General features: G+C 43.6%; 1 protein-coding gene across 1 annotated transcript in view; it reads right to left on the reverse strand.

Annotated features, from left to right (window-relative positions):
• The window catches only part of PPP4R1 (protein phosphatase 4 regulatory subunit 1), an 89,290-nt gene that overhangs the window by 37,636 nt on the left and 39,001 nt on the right, over positions 1-12,653 (reverse strand). Inside the window, exon 5 of the mRNA XM_065398799.1 lies at positions 1,896-2,038. Coding sequence (XP_065254871.1) covers positions 1,896-2,038 — 143 coding nt within the window. The remainder of the gene's footprint in view (positions 1-1,895; positions 2,039-12,653) is intronic.

A 12,653-nucleotide genomic window follows, 5' to 3' on the forward strand; every position in this document is an offset into this window, starting at 1 on the left:
TGGCTTGCCTCGTCAGTGCTGCAAACTGCGCCATCGCTCGTGCCGGGCCTTGCTCCACCGCCTGGACCGGTGCCGGTGCTCGCGCCTGCAGGGCGTCATGGCAATAAGGTCCCACATGGCCTCAAAAGTATCTGGCGTGGACAGGAGATCAATCTCATCCTCCAATTCCTCCCAAGTTGGAGGAGTCCACAAGCACCTGATTTGATGGAGCCCCTGTCAGGGCTAGAGTCGATGGTCTGAGGGCCAGGCTGTTACAAAGGACACACCCCGCTGGGATCCCTGTGCTGTTTCCTGACAGGGGACCAAACCCTGTCTGCCTTTTTCTTCTTATGCGGCACCAGGTACTGAGAGCGGTGCCGCGTGCTCAAACCCGCTTTGTGAGCCGGGAAGCAGTGTCTATGCTCCCTGGAGTAGTCTTTTTTCGATGCCGAGGAATCCCGCACCGATGTTGCCAGTGCCGCTTCTGGTGCCAGCTGAGGGCGAAGAGCCACCTCCATTAAAAGGAGCTTGAGGCGATAGTCCTGCTCCCTCTTTGTCCTAGGTCTAAAGCTCCTGCAAATGGAGCACTTATCTGTTTGATGGCTCTCACCCCGGCATTTAAGGAACGACGCATGCGGATTGCCCTTGGGCACAGGCTTCCCACAGCGTTCGCAGGACTTAAATCCCTCAGATGGAGGCATACACCGGTCAGGGGAGCTAGGGAGGTGGGGGAAAACCTCCCGCAAGAGGCTAACTACAACTTTCAAGAACTATTTACAACTAACTAGACGGTAACCAAGAGACTGAAGGAAGCTCCAACGACTATCACTGGCGGTAAGAAGGAACTGAGGTGGCGGGTAGGCAGTGTCCTATATACACCGCCATGAGGGGGCCAATCCAGGGGGCTCCACAGACGACCCAACGGGTACTGCTAGGGGAAAAACCTTCAGACGGTTGTGCACGCCGCATGCGCACACACCTATTGGAATGGACATGAGAAAGCACTCGAAGATGAATATCAAGTAATAGGGATGTGATATTACCTCTGTATATGGCATTAGTGAGACTATAACCAGAATACTGTGTCTAGTTCTAGTATTTACACATCAAAAATTATGTTGAAAAATTGGAAAGGGTTCAAAAAAGCTCTACAAGAATGATTTGAGGTCTGGATAACATGCCTTACAGTGACAGACTATAAGAAACTAGACTGAGTTTCTTGAAAGAAGGTGAAGAGCTGGTTTGATCACAGTGTGCAAGTGCCTACCTAGAGAAGAGATTCAGCTCTTTAATCTAACAGAAAGGGGCATAATGAAGTTCAATGATGGGAAGATGAAGCTGGACAAATTCAGACTAGAAAAAAGGCCCAAATTTTTAACAGTGAGGGTAATTAACAACTGGAAGAACTTACTTACAAACATGGGGGATGCTTCATCCTTTGAAGTCTTTACATCTAGACTAGATACCTTTCCAAAACTTATGCTAAAACTCAAACAAAAGCTATGGGCATAAGACACAAATAACTGGGTGAGGTTCTACAGCCTGTTATATGGGAAATTAAAGATGATCATTATGATCCCTTCTGGCCTTAAATTCTATGAATTAAAATTAAAAATTTGTTTTATTTCTTTCTTCCTTACAAGGAATGTATAATATGTAAGCCTATAAAAGGATAGTGTTGTTTTGGTAGTGGTGCATTAGCATTACATAAGGGAAACCACGGATGCCTAAGACCAGCTCAGATCCTATTATAAAAAATATCAAACTAATTTTTCACAGAAGTTCAGACTTCGATTTATTTCTTGTTGCTCTAAACCTTATTTGCTTGGTGTAAAATGTTTGCATTATCCTATTTGAGAAAGTGTATTATCCATTCAATTTTAGAACATAACACTGTGTTTATAAATGACTCTTACCTGGTTATTCTGGTCTGCGAGGTATCTCACCACAATAGGCAATAAGTATTTGGAAAAAGCATATGGTATTGAAGGCCTGTTTTCTTGACAAAATACAGCGATATGAGGCACCTGTTCCATCAGTTCTGCTCGCACAGTTGGCTCTGTAAGAATGTCAAAATAATATAAAATAAAATAAAAAAGGCATTGTATCTGCAATAATATTAAACTCTTTTTACAATGCTGTCCAGGTGAATCACATCCTAATGTATTTATGCTAAAAACAGTTTGATAAGGTAACCACCACCCTTTTACAACCCAGGGTGCAGATTTTGGTTGCATCACTGAACCTGCTGACAATCTGGGCCCAGTTTTTTTACTGCAAGGTGGCAAGAGAAAGAGAAGAAGGAAGCCCCCAAGGCAACCCACTAAGTGCAGAAGAAGCTGTTTGCTATGGCATAGAAACAGACAGATCAGGCCATGACGCAGTTTCAGGACTCAAAATAGGGAGAACAGTTTGGGCACCAAACAAAATTTCAGCAGCTTCTACAGCCTTTGTGCGTGCAGTTAACCAAACAATAAAATCCAGACCAGAGGATTCCATATCTGAGTGAGAGAAGCCAATTGACAGGATCCGAAGGGAACATACTGTTGATGAGTGGGGAAAGAGTGACAAGATACAATATAACTGGGGCAAATACCTACCATATATACTCAATCATAAGCCGGTTCATTTATAAGCCGACCCCCCCCCCCAAGATGGATAAGTAAAAATGGAAATTTTTTATAACCCGTTCATAAGCCGACCCTATAATTCAGGGGTCAGCAAACTTTGGCTCCCGGGCCATCAGGATAAGCCACTGGCGGGCCGAGATGGGTTGTTTACCTCAAGCATCCGCAGGCACGGAGGTAAACCAAAGTAAACAAAGTGTCCCGGCGCGCCAGCTGCTTACCCTGACAGGCCGGGACAGCAACCGTCGGGGAAATTTTTCGGGGGGGGAGAAGCTGGGAGTCAGAGGAGTAACCCCTGTGACCACCCCCTACATGACCCCACCCATAGCCCGGGACACCCACACTCTCCCCATCCCATCCCCTTCCCACCTTATCTGGGGAGGGCCAGGGGAGGATGTCTCTGACCTGGCTGGAGCTGTCCCTCCCCCGACTGCTGTGTGCTGCTCCTGCCCTCTACAAGGAAGCACGAATGGAGGGGAGGGGAGACAGCATAGCAGACAGAGACAGACACACCTTGTGTGGGGGGGGGGGGGGGAGGGAGAGAGAGAAATGCACACTGCCTCTTTAAGTAAGCTGATCCACCCTTAAGTGCATTGTCTTTTTAAGTGGATCAGGAAGTTGAGACAGCAGCTGCTGCCCCAAGCTCTCTCATCCGTGTCCCCACCCTGCTCTATATGGAGAAGGGGTAAGCAGGGTGTAGGAGCAGGGAGGATGGGGACACCCTGACATTAGACCCCCTTTTTCCCGCCCCCGCACAGCAAGTAGGAGGCTCGGGGAGCAGCTCCAAGGCAGAGGGCAGGAGCAGCATATGGCAGTGGGGGGGGAGGGACAGCTGAACTTCCGGCAATTGATAGCAAGCAGCGGACAAAGCAGGAGGCTGCCAAATGATGTTAGAAGGGAGCATTGCACAACTTTAAACAAGCATGTTCCCTAATTGATCAGCAACGTAACAACGAAACAACGTTAACCGGACTTTAAGTGAGGAGTTACTGTATAGTGTGTGAGCTAGAATGGGAAAGAGATATTTTACCTCCTCAAAGCAAGTGACAGAACAGATCTTATGCAAAGGTGACTCCTCTCCACACCAGGCCAAAAACCAGAGCACTGTAAAAGCTTCACATTTACACTGTCACTCTTGCTTCACACATTCATTTGATTAGTAATATCAAAATATCAGTGCATGAACCCCTGCAATTCCATAATATTGGGTGGATAGGGAGGAATTGTTTTGGGGGAAGTGGACAAAACTCATACGGCGACACACTTGCCACCAAGATGACTCACTCAAGTTATTTGGGAGAGAAAGGAAAACCTGATTGGCTGTGAATTGAACATATCTCAGATGAGACCCTACTCAACAGAGCATCTAGTAGTGATCACACGATCACAGCAGCTCCTTTTGGAATTTTAATTTTGGCAACAATTACTAACATTTTTTCTAAAATTCTGTTCGTATTTAATAGTTATTCATTCTATTTTTCATTTATTGTATATTTTCATAATATTTAATAATTTCATGAATATTAATTCATTTTTTGTGGAGGAAGTGGGACACTACTTGAGTTAATCTGAATATCTTCATATACTGGATTCACATATCTCTGAAGATATATGGATCAAATTCAAATTGGGTATTTTGTACATCCTCAATTTTAATAGACAGTGGGACATTACTGAATCCCAATACGCCATTTGCCCAGAAAACAACCTATTTCAGACCTAACCACTGGATAAATCTGCCTCTCCAGAATTTTTCAACACCTGTAGCTGCTGTTAGAGAATAGATTTGTTACAACCATACATAATGAAAAGACAATACCTTCAAATTACAGTAATTTTGAGGATTAAAAGTCTTTGTGTAATATTCTTTCATAGGCGTATATTCTACCATTTGTTCCTTATTGGAAATTCACACATGAACTTTTCAGGTAAAGTCCATATGGCACTAACTTTCCTCATTTTGTTGAACACATTCACTGTAAATCTTATTACAGAACATATAGCAATCATCAAAACAGAGTGGTTGTAAAAAGAAGTCCTTATTCTAAGAGGGAGAATATTATTTATATTTAGTACTGACTAACTGCATGCTGCAATTAAACCTGAGTGAGCAAGACAAATTTTGCTATTTGCACTACTATATCCAGTGGTAGATAGAGCAAATCTAATGCTGCATAGTATCAGGGGGTAGCCGTGTTAGTCTGTATCTACAAAAACAACAAGGAGTCTGGTGGCACCTTAAAGACTAACAGATTTATTTGGGCATAAGCTTTCGTGGGTAAAAACCTCACTTCTTCAGCATCTGAAAGATTTCGTGGGTAAAGGTTTTTACCCACGAAAGCTTATGCCCAAATAAATCTGTTAGTCTTTAAGGTGCCACCAGACTCCTTGTTGTTAATGCTGCATAGTTTCTAGATTAGAAGCAATGGTTCTGAGTGGTAAAATAATAAAATTTCTGCCTAGCAGTTCCATTTCTTCATACTACACATTTTAAATTTATTTAGAAGCTAGGAAGAATGCACAAAAGTATTTTCTAAGAGTTCGTTTTTTGTAAGCCACTAAGAAAGTCCCAAAATAATCAAGTTAGTGGCCGTTCTGACTATTTACAGTGAAGACAGACAAGTGCAAATGAACAGTTTTGGGCTGTTTCTCTTCAAAAGACATTACTAAGCACTTGTATAAGAGAAACATAAAATGTCTTTAAAAAGAAGATTCTCTGGACACACGTACAAGATATACAAGTACAAACCGAAAAACTATACAATCAAACAAATGTCTAAAAATAAGACCCTAAAAATCCTTTCAATGTATTAAATCTGAACTTTCATCAGAACTGACTTAGTGAACATTACCAGATTTAAAAAAAAAGCTTAGACTCCAGTTTACTGATTGAGTGCACATTTTTGGCAGTACAAACAATGTCAGTGAGCCAAGCAGCCATTAAGAAGGAGGAAGAGAAACTGAGCAGCCAAAGAGACTATCCATTTCAACACATTATATTAAACACAACAAAAATGTTTAAATAACTTAAAATTTATAATTAAAAAATTCCGTATATGTAAATTGTAAAGTTTATAGAGTAGCATTATAGTCACAGCTGATAGCACCAGCTACTATTGATGTTGCCTGATACTTCTCAATAAGACAACCCTGTTTTTCAGTTGCTTATAAAACTTTGCCAAACTCTTTGAGATGAAATTATACACTTCGGGTGTCTGCCTCAGGGTGAATATTTTTGGAAAATTTTAGCCAAAACTGTTCAACAGTTTCCAAGTTTGGGGAAAATACATTGTTAGTACCCATGTTAAAAATTCTGGCCCCTCTTCTTTGAAAAGTTCTTGCTTCCCCATGCTTTGGGGCAGGGACTACACATTTGGCAGGGGAGGGGCCTTTGTATCAGTGGTGTGCCTTTTGACATCCCTGTGAAAATCCATGCTAAATTATGAGCCTTTGAGAAATCTCAGTTTGCACATGCTCAGTACAGACATGAGATTTTTAGCTGCTAAAAACGAAAGATTACACGTTCACCAAGCATGCTCAGTGCCTCTCATAGCTCCTAGCACTGACCAGACTGTGACTGAACATGTTCCAGCCTACTGCTGATCAGACCGTGCTTGCACAATCCCCACAGAGCAATTGACCATGCTCCTGCCCAGGACTACGGTGGAGTCGTCACACTTTCCCTATAATAGCTACTCTGAGTCAGAATGGAGCCAGCCACTGGAACTGAGAGCAGGGAGCCTGTCCTTCCTGTGCTCTCAACGGCTACCCTACTGGCACCCATGCAGCATGGAAGACGCTGATTCAAATGCAGGACAAAAGCCAGAATAGTAGGAAGGGAAAAGGCTAAATTGGGACAAGGAGTTTGCTGAAACTGGGACTCAGGAGGTGGGGAGGAAAAACTGACTAGGAGTTGGAAGGGTGGGACTGGCTGGTCAAGGAGACTGGGAGCTGGGTGGAGGAGGGGAGGCGAGGACTGGAAGCTGGTGATGGAAATGAGAGATGACGATTGGGAGTGGGAGATGGACACTGAGATTTGGATGAAAAGCTTGCGTGGGGATAAGGAGGGAGGATTGGGACTGGCTGGACAAAGAGAATTGGAACAGGAACCAGTTCGGGGGGGTGGAGGTGGAGGTGGAATTTTTTTTTCCTCATAGGACCACAGCCTCATTCAGTGCACAGGAAGATTCTGCTCTGGAGAAGAATCAGAGTTGTCTAGTATAGAAGACTTGTCTGTTGGATCCATGCCTCGTTTGTTGCAGAAGATGGAAAGTGTGTAGTGAATACAGCAGATTGCAGGCAGAGAAAGTATGATCTCATGGTTAAGACAGTTGAATGACATCTTGGGAAACTGGATTCTATCCTGCCTCTGCTACAGAATTTCTATGTGATGTTATGCAAGTCACTTAAACCAAAAATATTCACAGCTTGCCACTAACTGAGTGTTCTTCATTTTGTGGGTGCCCAGCACAAGATCTGCAGAATTGCTAAGCACTCACCGCTGCAACTGAAGTCAATGGGAACTACATTTTCAATATATAAAGTGCTAAATAATGCTAATTATTCTGAAAAATATGGTCCTATTGGTCACCAAAAATGTTTGGATACTTAATCTCTTCATGCCTCAGCACCCCATCTGGGAAAAACCGAGAGGTCTGCTGCTTGCCAGGAGCTAGGATACACGATGTGACGGAGAGACTGCCGAGACTCATCAAGCCCTCAGATCGCTACCCCTTCCTGCTTCTCCACGTGGGCACCAATGATACTGCCAAGAATGACCTTGAGCGGATCACTGCAGACTACGTGGCTCTGGGAAGAAGGATAAAGGAGTTTGGGGCGCAAGTGGTGTTCTCGTCCATCCTCCCTCTGCAAGGAAAAGGCCTGGGTACAGACCGTCGAATCGTGGAAGTCAACGAATGGCTACGCAGGTGGTGTCGGAGAGAAGGCTTTGGATTCTTCGACCATAGGATGGTGTTCCAAGAAGGAGGAGTGCTGGGCAGGGACGGGCTCCACCTAACGAAGAGAGGGAAGAGCATCTTCGCCAGCAGGCTGGCTAACCTAGTGAGGAGGGCTTTAAACTAGGTTCACCGGGGGAAGGAGACCAAAGCCCTGAGGTAAGTGGGGAAATGGGATCCTGGGAGGAAGCACAAGCAGGAGAGCGCAAGAGGGGAGGACTCCTGTCTCATACTGAGAAAGAGGGACGATCGATGAGTTATCTTAAGTGCCTATACACAAATGCAAGAAGCCTGGGAAACAAGCAGGGAGAACTGGAAGTCCTGGCACAGTCAGGGAACTATGATGCGATTGGAATAACAGAGACTTGGTGGGATAACTCACATGACTGGAGTACTATCATGGATGGATATAAACTGTTCAGGAAGGACAGGCAGGGCAGAAAAGGTGGGGGGAGTTGCGTTGTATGTAAGAGAGGAGTATGACTGCTCAGAGCTCCGGTATGAAACTGCAGAAAAACCTGAGTGTCTCTGGATAAAGTTGAGAAGTGTGAGCAACAAGGGTGATGTCGTGGTCGGAGTCTGCTATAGACCACCAGACCAGGGGGAGGAGGTGGACGAGGCTTTCTTCTGGCAACTAGCAGAAGTTGCTAGATCGCAGGCCCTGGTTCTCATGGGAGACTTTAATCACCCTGATATCTGCTGGGAGAGCAATACAGCGGTGCACAGACAATCCAGGAAGTTTTTGGAAAGTGTAGGGGACAATTTCCTGGTGCAAGTGCTGGAGGAACCAACTAGGGGCAGAGCTTTTCTTGACCTGCTGCTCACAAACAGGGAAGAATTAGTAGGGGAAGCAAAAGTGGATGGGAACCTGGGAGGCAGTGACCATGAGATGGTCGAGTTCAGGATCCTGACACAAGGAAGAAAGGAGAGCAGCAGAATACGGACCCTGGACTTCAGAAAAGCAGACTTTGACTCCCTCAGGGAACAGATGGGCAGGATCCCCTGGGAGAATAACATGAAGGGCAAAGGGGTCCAGGAGAGCTGGCTGTATTTTAAAGAATCCTTATTGCGGTTGCAGGAACAAACCATCCCAATGTGTAGAAAGAATAGTAAATATGGCAGGCGACCAGCTTGGCTAAACAGTGAAATCCTTGCTGATCTTAAACGCAAAAAAGAAGCTTACAAGAAGTGGAAGATTGGACAAATGACCAGGGAGGAGTATAAAAATATTGCTTAGGCATGCAGGAGTGAAATCAGGAAGGCCAAATCACACTTGGAGTTGCAGCTAGCAAGAGATGTTAAGAGTAACAAGAAGGGTTTCTTCAGGTATGTTAGCAACAAGAAGAAAGTCAAGCAAAGTGTGGGTCCCTTACTGAATGAGGGAGGCAACCTAGTGACCGAGGATGTGGAAAAAGCTAATGTACTCAATGATTTTTTTGCCTCTGTCTTCACAAACAAGGTCAGCTCCCAGACTGCTGCACTGGGCAGCACAATATGGGGAGACGGTGACCAGCCCTCTGTGGAGAAAGAAGTGGTTCGGGACTATTTAGAAAAACTGGACGTGCACAAGTCCATGGGGCCGGATGCGCTGCATCCGAGGGTGCTAAAGGAGTTGGCGGATGAGATTGCAGAGCCATTAGCCATTATTTTTGAAAACTCATGGCGATCGGGGGAGGTCCCAGATGACTGGAAAAAGGCTAATGTAGTGCCCAATTTAAAAAAGGGAAGAAGGAGGATCCGGGGAACTACAGGCCAGTCAGCCTCACCTCAGTCCCTGGAAAAATCATGGAGCAGGTCCTCAAGGAATCAATTATGAAACACTTAGAGGAGAGGAAAGTGATCAGGAACAGTCAGCATGGATTCACCAAGGGGAAGTCGTGCCTGACTAACCTAATTGCCTTCTATGATGAGATAACTGGCTCTGTGGATGAGGGGAAAGCAGTGGATGTGTTATTCCTTGACTTTAGCAAAGCTTTTGATACGGTCTCCCACAGTATTCTTGCCGGCAAGTTAAAGAAGTATGGGCTGGATGAATGGACTGTAAGGTGGATAGAAAGCTGGCTAGATCGTCGGGCTCAACGGGTAGTGATCAATGGCTTCATGTCTAGTTGGCAGCCGGTTTCAAGCGGAGTGCCCCAAGGGTCGGTCCTGGGGCCGGTTTTGTTTAATATCTTTATTAATGATCTGGAGGATGGTGTGGACTGCACTCTCAGCAAGTTTGCCGATGACACTAAACTAGGAGGCGTGGTAGATACACTAGAGGGTAGGGATCGGATACAGAGGGACCTAGACAAATTAGAGGACTGGGCCAAAAGAAACCTGATGAGGTTCAACAAGGACAAGTGCAGAGTCCTGCACTTAGGACGGAAGAATCCCATGCACAGCTACAGACTAGGGACCGAATGGCTAGGTAGCAGTTCTGCAGAAAAGGACCTAGGGGTCACAGTGGACGAGAAGCTGGATATGAGTCAACAGTGTGCTCTTGTTGCCAAGAAGGCTAACGGCATTTTGGGCTGTATAAGTAGGGGCATTGCCAGCAGATCGAGGGACGTGATCGTTCCCCTTTATTTGACATTGGTGAGGCCTCATCTTGAGTACTGTGTCCAGTTTTGGGCCCCACACTACAAGAAGGATGTGGAAAAATTGGAAAGAGTCCAGCGGAGGGCAACAAAAATGATTAGGGGTCTGGAGCGCATGACTTATGAGGAGAGGCTGAGGGAACTGGGATTGTTTAGTCTCCAGAAGAGAAGAATGAGGGGGGATTTGATAGCAACCTTCAACTACCTGAAGGGGGGTTCCAAAGAGGATGGAACTCGGCTGTTCTCAATGGTGGCAGATGACAGAACAAGGAGCAATGGTCTCAAGTTGCAGTGGGGGGAGGTCTAGGTTGGATATTAGGAAACACTATTTCAATAGGAGGGTGGTGAAGCACTGGAATGCGTTACCTAGGGAGGTGGTGGAGTCTCCTTCCTTGGAGGTTTTTAAGGCCCGGCTTGACAAAGCCCTGGCTGGGATGATTTAGTTGGGAATTGGTCCTGCTTTGAGCAGGGGGTTGGACTAGATGACCTCCTGAGGTCCCTTCCAACCCTGATATTCTATGATTCTACGATTCTAAAACGGGACTGGATACCATGCCCTAACCTCACCAGGGTATTGTGAAAATAAGTTCATTAATATCTGTGAAGCACTCGGAGATTATAGCTATAAGAGCCATAGATAAACACATGATGAAACTAAAAATTCTGTATTCAGAGCACGGTTTTAATAGCCACACACTGATAAAGCAAAATATTGAAAATCTTCTAATTAAGTTAGCACCACTTTATTCCGTGCTCTGAATGAGACAAGGATTCTGTAGAAACTATAGTATGTGATCATGTAATTAAACACTGTATCAAGATGTCCATGCACAAGGGGGACAAAATAAGGTTGCTCGGGCAGCCTTAATTCTGGCATTTCCTAATTTCAGAGAGCTTGACTTTACAACCTTAATAATGCTCTTTTAATGTAATTAAGTGTATACATTTAACAGCATAGTTAATAATTCAATATACATCATATATGCAATACTATTGCTGTGCGAGAACCTTAAACTTCTAAGTTCCCGGACGCTTGTGTTTAAGGTCTCAATTCTGCAAAGCACTTAGGCACATGTTTAAGTGCCTTGTTGAAAAGGGACCTAGATCCACAATCTCAATCTTACATTAGTACAGCGTTTTGCATTATATTTCCTAAAAATGTACTAACAAAAATAATGCCAAAGATGAAAAGAGAAAAATATCCAACCCTACCTCATTCTCTCCACTTTCACTTCTCCACCTCTTCCTCCTACTTAACTTTGTCCTATGGCAGCCTAAAGCTAGATTTCTTTATATCAGAGTAAACTGCAATTGCTATTATTAATTCTATAAAATACAAACTGTAACCAAACAGAAACAAATGGTTTAGTCATCACAAATTACAGAGGCACTGGTTAAGGTTATTACTCAATTAGACTGTAAAGTATTCAGGACAAGAACCATATCTGTGTTTTATGTTTGCACAGGGCTTAGTTCAACGGGCCCAGGCCTCTAAATACAAATAAATAATAAAGTTGGGTTGAGATTTTTACTTCAAATCAGGATTTAAAATGTCTACTTCAAACTTTAATGATTGCATTTAGACTCCAAATAACACAATACATCTTCAGAAGATGATTACATTTTTCATAACATTTGTTTGGAAAAATAATTTTCTACCTTTGTCAGGGGAAACATTTTAAAATGCTCCCTTTTTTAATTTTGTCACCTGAAAGTATATCTTTATGTCCTCTTATAGCAAATTACCACAGACCAGTTTGTAACTTCTCAAACATATACTTTCTCCTAATATCTCATAGACTGGGTACTTTTCAAGCTTTACACTTAAGTCTTTTGTATTTATTTTTCTCATTTATCAAAATTCAATTTAGCTCCACCAAGCTCTCATGTGTTCTGCAGCTGTTTAGTCATGGAACTGTACTCCAGAATTTAAGTTTTTTTGTTTTTAAGTGGTTTCTAATTCTCCTGGATGTGAACTTGAAAAGATGATTCAAGTGTAAACTGATACAGTTTTGTCCGCCCTAGTAACTGCCTGCTACAATTACAGTAGAACCTCAGAGTTATGAACAGACCAGTCAACCACCTCATTTGGAACTGCAAGTATGCAATCAGATAGCAGAGACCAAAAAAAAAGCAAATACAGTACAATACTGAGTTAAATGTAAATACTAAAAAAATAAAGGGAAAGCAGCATTTTTCTTCTGCATACTAAAGTTTCAAAATTGTATTAAGTCAATGTTCAACTGTAAACTTTTGAAAGAACAGCCATAACGTTTTGTTCAGAGATACAAACATTTCAGAGTTATGAACAACCTCAATTCCAGAGGTGTTCGTAACTCTGAGGTTCTACTGTACTCTGCAAAGTGTGAATTGCCCCAGTCATCTCAATGAGTTGGGAATGTTGACACTGCAATATCCTGGGAACCACACTACACTGCATAGAACAGTGTAATTCTCATTTTTAAATCTGAATTAACTATTTCGCCATTGATCATTTTAAACATAAACATTAA

Source organism: Emys orbicularis, chromosome 2 (genome assembly GCF_028017835.1).
Source record: "Emys orbicularis isolate rEmyOrb1 chromosome 2, rEmyOrb1.hap1, whole genome shotgun sequence".
In the NCBI taxonomy this organism is placed as follows: Eukaryota; Metazoa; Chordata; order Testudines; family Emydidae; genus Emys; species Emys orbicularis.